We start from the raw sequence: 16,989 nt of genomic DNA, 5'->3' as shown, positions 1-16,989 counted from the left end.
TCAACTTATGGAGTTCATGTGGAATTCATGGGCATGAACGACTCAACTCGAGGGTCTACATAACAACATGGAAATCATGTATTCAAATCTTCCCATCCTCATACTTACTTTCTTAGAACTTAGTTCAAATTGATAGTTGATCTCAAAGGATTCACAATTGAATCTAAAAGTTTTCTTTAAACTCTACTCTTAACACTCTCTTGAATGTGAATTATGAATTCAAGTGTAATGGTTCATGATATGAAGGATGTTGTGATGCTAAAGTAGACTCATGAATACATTCTCCTCATCCCCATACTCACTTGCTCGAGTCTTGAAACAAGTTATTAGAAATTGTAGAAGACTCCTCAAAATGACTCAAAGGGTCTTTCTCAAAATGTTCAAAAGAACTCTCAAGACTTAACTCTTAGATCTACCTTAAATATGAATTATGAATTCAAGGTTATGATTCATGCTATGAATGATTTCTAGGGGTTTAAAAGTAGCTTAGAGTAGTTAGAATTGAAAGGGAGTGAAGGTACACTTTAAAAGAACTCAAACGGAGCAACCGACTGCAAACTGGACTGGGCAGGCGACCTTGGCACACTGAGTGGCGCGAGGCGCCATCCCCTAAAATACAGAACATAATTTCGGGGGCACTGGCTGGTGCGACGCGCCAGGCCCCAACCCAGAAAACCCGACGAATTTCTTTGCTGGTTTTCTCACCCTAACTATCCTAGAATCGAATGGTTTTTTCCCCAATCACTTGGATTTGATTACTTAACATAGGTACACTCTAATCTACTCAATAAAGCCCTCAAAACACTCACTTTCATCTCAAGAAATCATTAAAACCCCAACACAACAAGATTTAGGATGAATTTCAAGAACACTTTGCAAGAACTCATCAAGAACTCTAATCTTTAAACTTCAAGAATGAAATTGCGCTGAAAATAACATGATTGGCGTGTGGGTGAACAAACCCAACACTATGGAAGATTACATACCTCTTAGGGATTAAACCCATGGCGAAAATCCGCAACAAAACTCAAGAACCTCGACAAACCCTTTGATCCTCTCCTCTTTTCCCTTCTTTTCTCTTCTTGAGAATTGAATCTGATTGGGTAAGGAAAAGACCAAAATACCCCTTACTCTTTTCGGGTAACTTTCCTTAACTGGACATCCTGACTTCAAAAGGGTATATCTCACTCATCCGACCTCGAAACTTAGCAAACTCGGTGGCGTTGGAAAGATAATTCAAAGACCTTTCATTTTCCATCTCATGGAACACCTTACTCATCCTGTACTGAGAGTTCTGGTCGTTTTAATTTGACCCAAATCTTAGAAGAACTTAGGAAGGACTTGAATGAACTCTCTTTAGTTCTTCTTGAAACTTAAGGTGCTACATCTAGTGACCTTAACACTCAATAAATTTTAAATTCCTCGGTAAAATCCTACTTACAACGAAGAATGGTTCGAGTCTTAGCTCAAAAAAATTGTGAGGTGTTACAGTAAGCTTCAATATGATGCCCTAATTCTTTGGAACCCAACAGTAGGAGTAATCTCTTTCATCTTATTTAGATGTAGATAAAAATATACAACAAGACTATGTTTTGTAAGAGTGTGAGCCTTTTCTTTGTCCCCATAGAAAATGAGGAGGTAATGAACATTGTTACCTCCATATTGTACAACTCTTTTGATATATAGATATGACTTCAGACTAAGCCAACATAAGCTAGACTAAACTAAAAGAAGAGTACACATGTTTAGATAATGTATTTCCTCTTTCGACGAGGCTATGGAGATCTGAATTCAGTATCTCCTTCCATTGCCATCAACATCTTGCATTACTGTTCATGCCTGGATAATGAGGGTTGCCTCTTGTACTCTCGTTGCATTACACAGTGTCAATTCCTATTGATGTAGAGTGCAATTCAATATTTTCTCTCATTTTGATAGATGCATGAGGTGCCCACCCTGTTATCATGGAAAAATGAACAATATTTAGAAAATAACTAGTAACGTTGACATTGAACTAAGAGATTCATTCTGTTTTCAGAGAGTTGAGGCTGTACCGTTGATATCATGAGGGAATGGAAAGAAAAGCAGGTAGCATAAAGAGGCAACCACGCTTCCTGTACGAAAAAAACACTGAGATGTTTAGCTACACTATTTCTCAGAATAGCATAGTCAGAATTTGATAATTATAAGGCGCGAACATTGATAGTGTAATGTTTTTTTACACTATTAGTTCATTTGAAGGCCAACTACATGCAATGTCTATAGTGGTTAACCTGCTACATGATACTAATAGTATACTTTTATATTATCAGGTAAACAAGCTAAAATCAATTTGCAAACTTATCAAAGTAGTGAATCCATACAAGTGTTGGATAGGAACGTTGAACCAACCTATAATGGATCCAGTGAATACATCTGTCCAGTGATGCCAATAGTCATCAATCCGAGAAATTCCGACTAATGCAGCAAAGAGTAAAGGAAGCAGAACAATACAGAGTTTTGCAGCATGGCCTCTTCTGTCAAAAGCGCTACGAGAAAACATAGAATTGGCAACAACTTTCTAGCAACAACTATAAAGTTGTTGGCTAAATTTAATAAATGGCAACAACTTAATTTTATTTTTTTTTTGTTGGCATATATCAAAATTTTAACATAAAGTTTTTTCTTGTTACTTAATCTTTTAAACTTGTTGCTATATATTTTGAGTTATTAATATAACAAATTTAAATAGTTACACATTAACAACAACAATTTTTTATCATTATCAAAAATATTTCTGTTGTTGGTAAAAACTTTTAGTGTTTCTCAAATTTGAGCAAAAATTATCGCGGTAAAATTTCCCTCAATTATTCCTTTTGCGGTTTTACCCCAAATCTTTCTCCCACTTATTTTTCACACGACTTTTAGTTTTTTTTTTTAATTGAAATTTGACCGTTAATTTTCCCATTAGATTCAGTGTTCCGGTCACCGGCGAAGCTTCGAATTATGTCTGAATAGCCTTCATCAAATCAGAATTAGGGTTTCAAATTGTAAGCTTTTCCTCCATAGTTTCAATTGTTCGTATATAGTTGTAGGTCTTATTAGGTACTTTCAAAGTCTCAGTTATGCTGCAGTCGTGCAACCTGCAACATTAGCCTTTCCACTCATATTCCTACTGAGGTAAGTACGAAATCAACCATCTTGTCTCTGATTTTGTATTTGTTTCTCATTCAAGATGTATTCGTGTTTATTCATGTATTCAACTGGGTGAGAAGACAGGTAGCAAAGCAAATCAAGAAAATTTGAAATTGTTTGTGTCTAATTGAATTAGTAACACCTAGAATGAGAACCATGATTACCATCAATATGATACTGTGTCTATCAAGTGCAGCAGTGAGTTTAAAACTTCTATAGTTTATAATTATTTTGTGGAATCCAAAAATTGTTATTAAGAATTAGGTATTAGAAAATAACAAGACAATAATATGTGCATTGGATGAGACTGCTCTGCATTTAGAGTAATATATTATTTAGGTGTTTAGATGGAGTTCAACTAAGAAATATAAGCAAACCGGTTCAGCAATCTCTAAAGATGATGAATATCCACATAACCTATAGTTATCGGGAGACTTTACTGAAAACTATGAACATAATTATCAAAAGGGATGCTAAAATCTTTAGTTGTTGGTTACTGCTTGAAAAGAAAGTTCCAGTTAGAGGTCTTCGGTTTGAGCAACTGCGAAAAACATTCTGAAATACTTAGTATTTAGAATAACTCATGTGAAATAAAAGAAAGATATTATTCTTACATCTGATACTAGTATTTGGATTACTAAAAATGAAGTCAATATTTAATTGTATGTATTTAGTGGTATTCGAAAAAATTGAACCTTAAATCTGCAGCAAAAAGATCGAACACAAGAAGGAGAATTGTAAGTGGTCATTGGTAAATTGAAGGAACAAGATCATCGTTGCTAGTTGTCCAATTGATAACAAAAGGCCATGGAAAGTGGAAGAAGATGAACTGTTGAAAGAAGGTGAAGAAGTATGGGCCAAGTGACTGAAGTTTGATTCGATCCAAAGGCCTTTTACATCGTATTGGCAAGTTGTCTAAAAGATTTTAATTTTGAAACATTTAACAAGATCCCTACTATAATATGAGTATTCGTATTTATCCATATTATCCTTTGGTAACTCAGTTTTACCCATTTAATATATGAGTCGAGATGAGCATTTTATCCATTTTTGTTTAACTCATTTTGGATCGGCTTATATTCGACTCGATCCACTCGTTTGCCACTCCTACTCCTTATTGAGATGTGTTGACTTTGTATAAGTTTACACTTCTAAAATATTTGTGGATTTTTCCTCTGCAGTTGAAGGACGAATTACACTTCCTCACCATTGAGATTGGTTGTGTTGCCATAGTTTCAGCCCATATCTGTTATTCTCCTAAAATTGCAGCAAGGTAAACTAATTGTGTTTGTAGAAGTTCTAGTTCTTTTCAATATCTTCGCGATTAATGTATGGTCTGATCAAGTGATGTTGCAGCTTAACGTAACTCCTTATCCATTAAGCTAGTTTTCCTTTAATTAGTATATTAGTCAATTGTGATTTCTAATGGTAATAATATTTGTGAGTGAAGTAACTCTTCACTTGCTTCTTTTTTTCTTCAAAAGGTGATATTGTTACTCAAAAAATAGTCATACTCATACAATGAAATGACCAAATCTTCTAGGATACTCAGTATATGTTGATAAGATATTGTGTGTTTCTATGACCAATTACGATGTTGGGTAACTTGGTTCTTTTATGCACATGTATATGTTTGGTGTTAATAAAATGTTATGTTTTTCATCTGACCAGTTACGGTATTGGGTTACTTGGTTCATTGATGTACATGCATATGTTGGGGAACAACGTGGATTCTATAAGGATAGATGGATCCAAAACGCTTATTTAGTACGATTTTCGTGATGCAATCCTTAACTGATGGCTTTTTCTGTGCATGTTTATCTCCAATATTTTGATGGCCTATTATTGTCCAGTATAGAGAAGTATGCTAGAGATGAGGGTGTTTTGAGTTAATACAAGTAGAAGTAAGATAAATTGTGTACACTGCAATGTTATCCCACATAGAAAAGTGAAGTTAAAGGCCTTGAAAAAGGGACTGAAGTTTTCATGAGCTGAGGAGAGGGATGTGATTGAACTTCAGGCACAATATGGGACCTTCGATTCTTAATACATGACATATCTTTCTGAATACTATTTGGATAGAATAAACTTGTGCTACCTTCCAACGTGGTTCTTTCTTGCAACTTATTGAAGGTAAGATGAACCATATTTAGTGTATTAATTTTTTGGATGTCATATAATAGTCATTAGTTATATTTTAAGTTTCTAAGTTGCATTATGTTAACATGCTTAAATTCTTGATACAGTTCTCAACATGAATACTAATTTAAGGGTTCAAAGTTGAGGGAATTTCTATTGAAAAAATCATGGAAAGATGATGATGATTTAAATTTTATATCTTAAGTTTCATTAGTGCTTAATTTACTAGTGTCACTTTTATTTATTTTCGGATTTTATATCGTAGTTCCTTTTGGAGATTGGATTCAGATTGCTTCCTCATACATGTAAATCCATGTTAAGTGTTAAATTTATATTTTATTGACTTTGTTGTTGGACTTTTTTTTGTGTACTACCTCTAAATATGGCGGTCTTTGAGTGTTAATGATGGATTCTTTTTGGTCGGATCAGTCATGAATTTGTCGGGTGATTTCTTATTTTACTTGTCGCGACACCCAATAGTTTGGGGATGTGCATATTTAATGGGGCTAACTCTCTGAGTTATGCTTATAAGGTTCTCTAGTTTTGTGTTAAAAGCTATGAGAATAGAATGGTTACAAATATGCTAAAGTATTTCGTAGAGTGTATTATTATGTGATTCTTTTTACTTTTTAAATTCATATTTGTGAATATTATAATTTACTTGATCAAAATATAATTAAGTTTATCTTTTATATGCAGGATGAACATGTATAAGTCAACTCTGTTGCAACACAAGTATTATTGGAAGAAGATTTTTTAAAATTTACTAGAAGGATTAGAATATAACGACCTTGCTTATATTTTTTTTTACAAGTAAAGACATATGTAGTAAGTATTTAGTGCATTGATCTTATGTATTGACCTTTGCATATTTATATAGTTTTAATTCAAATATTTATGTATTTTTAAAAAAGAAATGTGTATTGTCTATGTAGCAATTATTATAAATTGTTGCTAAAGATGTATGAAAAAATATTTGATTTATTGCAATAAAAGATGATGTTGCTTGAAAGCTTTTCTAATAGATTGCTAACTAAGTTTTGCCAAGTTTTTGCAACAACTAATATTGTTGGTAAAAAATAATAATTTATGGCAACATTAGATTTTGTTGCGAATTTTTTTATAAGCCGTATAAAGCAACAATTTTTTTGGTTGCGTTAAGTTAGTTTTTGGCAACAATATATTTTGTTGTTGCAAAATTTTTTAACATCAGCGTTTATTGCAACAACATGCAACAACTTTTTTATTGTTGCCGAAAGTACTTTTAGCAACAATATCCAATATATGGCAACAAAAAAAGTTGTAGGGAAATGTCTTCTTTCTTGTAGTGAGCCTTCACTTTTCCACACAAGTACCATGAGAGGAAAGCAAGGCTAGCCAATGACCCTATATTTTGACAAGCGTAAACTTATAAACAAGAAGAAAACAAACAAAAACAAAGAAACTAAGAATAAATGAACACTACTAACATGAGGTATGTCCACTGGGAAAGATTTTATATCCTTCTTTCACAACTTTAGGGTCTCCATGACAATTAGCATCCCCATTAGGTTGAAAGGCCTGCATATGAATTGAAAAAGGTATCTTAATGCAAAATTTGTTTAAGAGTTGATGTCAAACTTTTCGAGTTAAATGTTATGTTATGGCATACTCAAAATAACACACACACGGTATAAAAGAAGAAAAATGAACACTTTTTATATGTTCTGAGACAACACAAAGAGAAAATAAAATAACTATGATGAAAGCAAGCCAATACAATCTCATGAACTCTCGAACTCTTAGGCCGTGTCTTTTCTAATTACCCCCATTGCCATAAACAGTAAAAGTTGAATTTTTGCGCCTAGCACAGACCTCTATCACATAGTATCCACTTATAGGTTGAATCACAGGCCTTTTGAGTTGGATCATATTTTGGACTACATGAAAGAATATCCTAAGTTCAAGCCATAATGTTATGTGAAAGTGTAAGATGGAGACACACCTATAGAAAAAATTTGGGAGTGGACGACCAACAGCATCTTTGATGCTATCGGTGATTACTGCAGTCACTAGAACAGAATACAGGATGCCTAGATTTACAAGCAAAATGCCATCAATTTCATAGTATTAACTACAATGAAAATCCAAAAATTGAAAAAATAGTTTTTTCCTAAATAAACTTCAAATAAAACTCACCCAATATGGCATGATGCAAATCATATACATCCCTCCTGTAGTGATAGTAAATGAGAAATATCGTGCATGGTAGAATTACTGCAAATATCTGTTATAGTGGAAAAATAATCAAAAAAAGAAGGGGTAAATAAAACCTCAGAAAATGAATACTCATCTCTACCACAACACAAAAGATTGTACTTAATATAGGGACTATAATCATTTGAATGCACGAGAATTATTGAGTTTTTAAACCCAAAAAACAATGACGGATTCAAGATTTTCACTCAGGGTGTTTGAAAAATAAAAACATAAAACATAATAATGTAATCCAGTAGAATCAAACCCTTGGACGTTAGGGTGGATTTCAAATATCTTGAATCACCGAACTAACCTTTTGTACGTTGTTCAGGGAATTCACAATTTCCATATAATCTACCCTATATACAATATAATATGGTAACCGTGTCAATTTATTATTTAACGAAATATTATGGTAACCGTGTCAATTTATTAGTTAAGGAAACATTCTGTTAAGCGTGTCAATTTATATTACCGTTATTGGATGCGCTTAGCCCTCAACCATTTATCTCCTCTCTCTATATATATAATATATGATATGTGTTTGTTTAGCAACCTATAAAGAAGCAAAATTTTACTTTTGTTTCTCTGTTTGTTGTTATCAATTCTGGTTTTGTTGCTCATTCGGATCCTGCTCTATTTCTCACACATGCTCAATACATTGATGATGCTGCTTCTCTGTTTCCCACAAATCGTCATCTTTCACAACCCCACAATCATCGGTCAAGAAATTTAATGTTTCCTATTCGAATAAGGTTGAGTTTTCCAAAAATAAAATTATAACTCCAATTAGTTTCCTATTCGAACAAGGGTTAAGTTTTCCAAAATAAATTACAACTCCAATTAATAAGGTTCACTTTTTCAAATTTATATTTACAACTACAATTAGTTTCCTACACAAATTAGGAAATATACTCTATATATATTTTCTTGCTTTAAAATATTTCTCCATCTTCTTCTCTCTTTTTGTATCTTTTTAGTTGGAATATAATTCACATTATTTATAACTTATGGGGATGAAGATCTGATAAGGTGTTTAACGAATTCATTCGTGGAATGCCTATTGAATACAATAATATTCCGTATATAGACTTATACGGTAAAAAAGAGCCAGCAGAATTATTCCAAAATTTAGGTAATGATCATATAAACTATTTCTTTACTCAATTGAAGAGAAAAATCATCAAGGGTAAAAACTTCAACAAATCAATTGTTGGAGGTCACAAATGGAAAGGACGAGACAATAATAAAGAAATTTTGGACAAGGAAAGATCATGAATTGGGTATAAGAAAACTTTTCGTTCTGATGAAGAAAGTAGCTGTGAAGATAAAAGAAAGTGTATACTGGATTGTGAAAGAATACTGTCTTGATAAAACTACAATGGATGTATTAAGAGAACGCAGAGAAATCAGACATGAAGACTCTATTGTGTGTTTCATTACAAAAAAAGTCAGTTTATGTAAAAATCATTAAGATATTCCTATAACAATCTAGAATATAGTTCCTGATTGTGTCTCAAATTCGTCGAGAGATCATGATGGATGGTTGTATGCTGCAAAAATTTGGCAACTACCATCATTGGATGAACCGTTTAAAGTCTTGATTGATGAAGAATTGGATTACTTTGATACACCTGATCTTGAATATCCACACGCATACATATTCTCGCATACATATGAGAATAAGAAATTATTCTAGTGCTACATTTATTTTAGTTACTTTAATTTGTAGAATTAAATTATCAAATATTTCTATTGTTATTTAATGGATTTCATCTATTTTTTAACTAAATATTTTTTTTGGTTCCGTATCCACATTGGAGCCCGACTAAATCTAAATTTGCGTCAAAAAGTAAAACTCTCCCTCCGTATTCAAGGAGACTCGAATCTAAAACCTTTTGATATATAGATTGATACCAATTTAGTTTTCTATTTTATTTTCCTTATTTGCAGTATATATGTATGCGAAAAATTTGAGTTCGGAGCCAAAAGGACCACTTTTTTCTTTCAAAATGCATAAAGGGCCATTGAAATTTTTTTAATACCAAATCGGACAATTCGATGCTAGGGCAGCGATATCCTTTCTCAATTTTAACACCGTTAATAGTGTTTGGCTGATTTTATTATTTTTTTCCATCAAAAAAAAATATTCTTATCTTTCAATTTTTTTCTTAAAAAAACGAAGTCGCGGTAGTAAGCGACATACTTAATTTTATTTTTAATTATTTGTGTAGTTGAGTAAGATTATGTATTCTATTTATGAAGTAATAAAAAGTCCCTATTAATACTTGATACCCCTTTTTAAAGGAAAAAAAGACATTTTTCTTTTTTTTTTAAAACGAACTTGGGACATTATAAACTTGGTTTTTTATGCAGGCCTAACTCAATTATCCTTAATGTCATAAGTTTGAAGCAATATAAATATTGATATATATATTTAAAATCATAATTTTATCATTTTTTTTTTAAAAATAATAATTTTATGTTCGATCAATTTATATGACAATAAAATGAAACTCAAAAAATAAATGTATGTTTCTTACAGTGTCGGCAGTACAATATAAGAGCTTCCTTAAAACAAAACTACATGTCTATTTTGCTATTATTAGTGCATTAATCATTATGTTCCCTTTGTCCTACAAAATTTTAATTAGTTGGAAAAATTCCCTTGATGTTACTTAGCTTCATGTCATTGATTCAATTATCCAAAAAGTCTCCTATTTTCTCTTATGTTGAATAATAATTTGCTTCATATACAGTTAAATTTCTTCATACGTGGTTTGATTTATATTTTTATTAAAATAGAAAATTGTTATTATTGGGAATATAAAATATAATATAACATAAAAAAATTAGTGACCAAAAAATTGACTATTAATATATTATTACAGAGAATGGATTTTATATAAAAAAAGATTTAATGTATTTTCTCCCCAGGTCAAGCCTTCGACGACGTAACATAATTTAAAGGTGTATCCAATTATAAATTATGGCAACAAAGAATATGGGAGGGAAAAAAATCAGTCATCAGCAACGAATCATCAACATAAAGGACTTTTGTGCAAAAACACCTGAAACCCCCATTCACCCCTCTAGGTTAATTTAATTTAATAAAGCAAAACAAGAAATAAGGGGAGATGTAGCTTGGAGTTTTGGCGAAGATGGTATTAGTTGGGCTTATTTTATTTTCCTTGTCGTAATTCATATTCAGGAAAAATTAAGTTTTTTCTTCTTATTGTGGAAACGGAGGGAAGGCAAAGGTCCGTAGGAGGACAACTATCAGTATTAGCTGACTGGTGACGAGGATCATATAGTTTGAGAGCTGGATCGAGTTTTAAAGTGTGATTATGGCGGAATGGAATGTGCCCTATCCCGCGAAGGAGAGGAGCCTGTCATGTAAGGAATTTAGGTCAAAACTACGCTCTTTCAGCCGGTTTAGTATAGTAGCATGGATCCTGTGGATAAAATTATGTATATCATGAGTGAAATTCTTTGTATTGATTAATGGTGCACCAACGGGATTCTTTGGAGCACAAAGAGGCCCAGGCAGGAGGATCCTCTATCCCGTTAATCCCTTTTATACAGACGTCATTTCACAAAATCGTCATCATTTATTCGGGCAGGAGACCAACTATACTTATTTTTTACTTTTTAAACTTGGGGTACGGGAAGGGGAAACAGGGAAGGTGATTACAAAGTGGGGGAATCGAACGCTCATCAATAATGTTAAAGTTCACATAGCCTACCAATTGTGCTATTAAGCTTCCCCGACCAACTATATATACTTGATAAAACTCACATATATAGGGTAGAACTAACTTGAAAAAATAAAATTTTTGAAGAAAATTAAACATGGGGTACCTTCTCGTTTCTGAGGTTTCTAAGATCCAATGAGTGGTCCTCATATAACATATCTTGGTTGCCTTCAGTCTTTTGAAGTTCCCCCTTGATGTTTTCTTTTGATATATAGTATGACTTTAGACTGAAACAACATAACCTGGACTAAACTAAAAGAAGAGTACAATGTTAAAATCGTTCAACATCAGCCTATTTTTTCTAGTCTGATTAAGTATTGGCAGTAGCTATATTCTAGTTAGTTGTTACTTTGTTATTTTATTATAACATAATGCTTTTCCTAGTTTGTAGTATTGCAGATTTCTTTTCCTAGAGTTTAGGGAAATTGGTTTACTGAAATTAAGTAGTTATTTAGTGGGGTTAGGATTCCTAAAATTCTGTAAGCCTATATTACCTTCTCAGCGTATTGAATAAAGTAAGCAACTTTTCCCTGCAAATTGTTTTCAATTTTTGTTTCTTCCTTTCTTTCCCTGTTATTTCTGTGCTGATAACTGAGCTTTCCATCGTGTTAAGTTCAACATTTGGTATCAGAGCCAGCACAACGAATGACCTTCAAGTAGTTGGTGGAATAAAAAAGCTCAATAACCAGAATTATAATACATGGGAAACATGTATAATGTCTTATATGCAAGGTCAAGATCTCTGGGAAGTTTTCAACGGAAGCGAAGTTGAACAACCAAAGGCAGAGTATGCAAATGGAACATTGCGGAAGTGGAAGATCAAAGCAGGAAAAGCAATGTTTGCGCTCAAAACAACAATTGATGAAGATGTGTTGGAGCATATTTGTGATGCTAAAATGCCAAAAGAAGCATGGGATACACTTGCTGCACTTTTCTCAAAGAAGAATAATACAAGGATGCAACTTTTGGAGAACGAATTATTATCAACGGAGCAACGTGATATGACAATTGCCCAGTACTTCCATAAAGTCAAGAGTACATGCCGTGAAATTTCAGATTTGGATTCAACGGCACTAATTGGGGAAACCAGGGTAAAAATAATTATTATCCATGGTTTGAGACTTGAATACAGAGGTTTCGTTGTTGTTGTACATGGATGGCCAAATCAGCCATCTCTTGTTGAATTTGAAAATCTGCTTGCTGGCAAAGAAGCAATAGCGAAGCAAATGGCAGAACTCTCAGTGAAGAATGAGGAAGAAGAACTCTACACCAACAAAAGCAAGAACATCAAGCATCATTCTAGTGGTGGACATAAGAAGAAAAATTCTCATGAAGATGGAAATTTTCGCCCAAGAGGAGTTTCGAAGAATCTCAGGAATGACAAACGATTCGAAGGAAAGTGTTACAATTGTGGGAAGAAGGGTCATATGGAAAAGGATCATTGGTCCAAGAAACAGTCCGTCAAAAGTAACACAACTACCTCAAATTCCAACGAGAAAAGTGAAGATGTTTGGGATGCTGAAGCATTTTTCGCTATAGAAGAAGAGGATTTAGCACTTGCATAGACTATATCTAAATCAATTGATCATGAGAACGATTGTATCTTTGATTCGGGTTGTGCAAATCATATGACATGTGATAAACAAAAGTTGCAGGATCCATCAGTGTACAAGGGTAGTCGTGTTGTCGTGACAACTAATAATTTGTAACGTTCTGAGCCTAAGCCCCGGACGTGACATGGCGTACAAGACTTCGAAGAGCATCATACAAGCCTCATTGCATTCATAACATAAGACATATGAAATAGTGCGGAATTTAAAACTTTTCTTTAAATCCATACAATCGAATTATCATTTAAAACAACGGTGGCCATCTAAAAACATCTTGAGTCAAAACTAGGGTCACAGCCTTTACAATAGAAAGTCTAATAAATGTCTAGTACAATGAAGAAATGAAATAACAATAAAGCACTCGTCCTCGGATCCATGAGGACATACCACAAACTTGATGAATAGTCAACTCAAGCTTGAACTCAGGAGAAATCAACTCAATTTCCGGAACCTACACTTTGTAGAAAAATAGGAGAAATATGGGTTAGCACACAAAAATGTACTAAGTATGATAGCCATGCAAAAGCCATGCTTAAAAAGGACATTTTATTTGTAAATCATGCTAAATGCCTATTTTGAGAAATGTGATGAACATAAGTATAAGAGACATAATATACAAGCATAATTATCATATAAGTCATTTCTTCACATTAGAACATTCACCTCAAGCAACCCTAAGCTATACTTGTGCAATGTGAGAATAACATCCCATACTACTATTCCCACCAAGTACCACTTTGAGGTCACTTTAGATGAACTTACCATTCTTCATTAGTCATCTTCAATCAATACTCATGCATAAGGAACACATACATTTCATAAGTCATGACAAGGAAGGTAACTCATCATACAATCCAAGTAAAACATGCATCATCACATTAAGCATATATGTCAACATTCTTCATTAGCTTCATTAAGAGCACTTTCTTTCATTAGACATTAAAACATTGGAGAATCACACCATAGCCCTCTCAAAGCCTACTCGTGCAATGCTTGAATGGCATCCCATACTACCACCCACACTTCATAGAACCTCTCAAGTAGCTATAGCACGTATCTCACATGATGGGAATAAGCATTAACCAACATAGACCATGAGAGCAAACCATGGAATACGGTGTCATATCCCCACACCATAAAGAGGTGGTCTACTTGCCTAGGGTAGAACCAGTAACATTTAAGTTTAGGTGGATCCACTAGCTAATATCCTATGCGGGCACATAGTTATGGGATAAGAAAGATGTTCATTGAAACTCGGTCTAGCGTAGGGAAAGCTTCCATCTTACCATATCTGTTGACACCCAATTTTGACCCTCCTTTCTTCCAATTACATTTTTCGAGCTTCTAATTTAATAAATATTTTTACCATTAATTCCTATAATATTTGCAACTTACTATTACTATTTTATTATTAATATTATTTGTTTTATGATTGTCATTCCTTTTAGAATTAGTATAAAATTACTTTTTAAACTTTTGTTATTGTCATCACATTTCAAAGTTCCTACTTAATTAATTACTTATAAGTTAGTAAATATTTTTCTAAATCATTACCTAAAATATAATATTAGTATTTTATTTTTTTTACATACCACTTATATATTATGTTAGTTATTAAATTAGAAGCTCGAAAGAATTGATTTAAAAAATGAACGACCCGAAAACTATTTCAGCTAATTGGACCACAAAATTTGATTCAATTTGAGACCCAAAAAGTATTCAGCCTTTAGGACTACTAAATTTATCCAAAAAAGACCCCATTTGGAAGCCAAAAAACGCAGCAGCCTAACTATCCTTATTTTAAAAAATTTATCCAAGTCTCTTTAGGTTTCAATGTCATGTCTTTTCCCTTAGCAGCCGCACATCATGTCTCCTCTTTCATTTTTCTGGAAAAGTAGCATAGTTTGTCAACATAAGCAGAGGGTAGGTACTCCATCTTCACGCCAATGTCCCCTCAATCACGTGGCTCCGGCATATCTTATCCAAAGGGCTTTCAAACATTGGGATCTAAAGGTTTTATTTTTGATTAATTTCAAAATTGGAATTCCCGCTCAAGAACCTATTTTTTACCTATAAATACTGGTATTTGGAATTAATTTCAAGAATTTTTTTCAGCTACTCGTTTTCCCTAAAAGCTTTGAAGCTATCACACCTAGTTTTAAAGTCTTGTTCTTCGCAATTTTGGATTTGAACGGGCTTAACCTCGTCTTCGTATTCGAGAGTAGATCTTCGACCGAAAACGCCCCAAGTTCACTGCTCCAAAATAGGTCAGTAACATTTTATTCTCATCCTTTCTTTGGTTATGGAGTTGAATGATTAGCTCATCTTTGATCATATGTTAGTTTTGTATTATTTGTCGTGGTTAGTGAATCTTTTAACTTTTTGTTGGGTTTTAAAAGGTGTGAATGGAAAATGAAGAGTTGCGACTTTTATGAAGAGTTGTGACTTTGATGAAAAGTTGCGACTATTATGAAGAGTTGTGACTTTTATCAAAAGTTGCGACTTTTATGAAAAGTTGTGACTTTTATCAAAAGTTGCGACTTTTATGAAAAGTTGTGACTTTTATCAAAAGTTGCGACTTTTATGAAAAGTTGTGACTTTTATCAAAAGTTGCGACTTTTATGAAAAGTTGTGACTTTTATCAAAAGTTGCGACTTTTATGAAAAGTTGTGACTTTTATCAAAAGTTGCGACTTTTATGAAAAGTTGTGACTTTTATCAAAAGTTGCGACTTTTATGAAAAGTTGTGACTTTTATCAAAAGTTGCGACTTTTATGAAAAGTTGTGACTTTTATCAAAAGTTGCGACTTTTATGAAAAGTTGTGACTTTTATCAAAAGTTGCGACTTTTATGAAAAGTTGTGACTTTTATCAAAAGTTGCGACTTTTATGAAAAGTTGTGACTTTTATCAAAAGTTGCGACTTTTATGAAAAGTTGTGACTTTTATCAAAAGTTGCGACTTTTATGAAAAGTTGTGACTTTTATCAAAAGTTGCGACTTTTATGAAAAGTTGTGACTTTTATCAAAAGTTGCGACTTTTATGAAAAGTTGTGACTTTTATCAAAAGTTGCTACTTTTATGAAAAGTTGTGACTTTTATCAAAAGTTGCTACTTTTATGAAAAGTTGTGACTTTTATCAAAAGTTGCTACTTTTATGAAAAGTTGTGACTTTTATCAAAAGTTGCTACTTTTATGAAAAGTTGTGACTTTTATCAAAAGTTGCTACTTTTATGAAAAGTTGTGACTTTTATCAAAAGTTGCTACTTTTATGAAAAGTTGTGACTTTTATCAAAAGTTGCTACTTTTATGAAAAGTTGTGACTTTTATCAAAAGTTGCTACTTTTATGAAAAGTTGTGACTTTTATCAAAAGTTGCTACTTTTATGAAAAGTTGTGACTTTTATGAAAGGTGGTGACCTTTCCGAAAGATTGTTACTTTTCAAAGGTTTGTGACCTTTCCGGTAAGGCACAATAAGAACCTTTTCACACTACCCTCTGCTTTCTATAAATTGAGGGATTTCCTCTCATTTTAAAAGAAAATATATTCCATTAACCTCGGGTACTTTAGGGGAATAATTCCCTTAAAGGGACACTGTGCATTCAGTGGGCTTAATTTTCTTTCTTTGAGAAAAATATTTTTATATTGTTTCTAATTTGTTTCTGATTTGATTTTCTCTACCAGTTTTGATTTCCTAGTTTTGAAAATACTCTTTAAACTCTGTTGTTTCTTACCAAGTTCTTCAAAGTTTTGTTCTAAGTATCTTAGGAATACAAGATGAACAACAATCTTAAGGAAATTATTATACTGTTGGTATTTCTTGTATTCTACTGATTGAGAGAAACAGATCATGGAAGTAGAAGATTAATGCATTACTTCTCTAGAATTTGGTGCTTTGTTTAGCAAGGTCGAAGTGAGAGTGTACAGAAAAAAATTGGTGCTATTCCGAATAAAGATTACACCATGTAACCTTCTTATTATTTATCTAAGAAGGAAAATAGTTTCTAAGAGTTAACAATTTTGAATTTTTTTTTATCATGTGTATCTTTGAAAAAAAAGATTTGCAAACCATTTGTT

At 32.8% G+C, this 16,989-nt stretch overlaps 1 protein-coding gene and 1 long non-coding RNA gene across 2 annotated transcripts; one reads left to right on the top strand and one right to left on the bottom strand.

Annotated features, from left to right (window-relative positions):
- Window positions 1-1,876: 1,876 nt before the first annotated feature.
- LOC102593684 (probable lipid phosphate phosphatase 4) lies at window positions 1,877-2,542 on the bottom strand. The gene is made up of 3 exons (XM_015309955.1): window positions 2,392-2,542; window positions 2,055-2,114; window positions 1,877-1,956 (listed from the first exon to the last, which is right to left on the bottom strand). Exons 1-3 carry the CDS (start codon window positions 2,540-2,542, stop codon window positions 1,877-1,879), a joined length of 291 nt encoding a protein of 96 aa, XP_015165441.1.
- Window positions 2,543-2,906: 364 nt separating this feature from the next.
- On the top strand, window positions 2,907-6,173 carry LOC102579110 (uncharacterized). The gene is made up of 3 exons (XR_001473800.1): window positions 2,907-3,159; window positions 4,356-4,447; window positions 6,013-6,173. It is a non-coding gene; the product is annotated as an uncharacterized lncRNA (long non-coding RNA).
- The last annotated feature ends 10,816 nt before the right edge of the window (window positions 6,174-16,989 follow it).

Source organism: Solanum tuberosum, unplaced genomic scaffold (assembly GCF_000226075.1).
Source record: "Solanum tuberosum cultivar DM 1-3 516 R44 unplaced genomic scaffold, SolTub_3.0 scf00115, whole genome shotgun sequence".
Lineage (NCBI taxonomy): Eukaryota > Viridiplantae > Streptophyta > Magnoliopsida > Solanales > Solanaceae > Solanum > Solanum tuberosum.
Note: the sequence above shows the minus strand (reverse complement) of the source record. Positions and strands in the feature narration are given on the sequence as shown.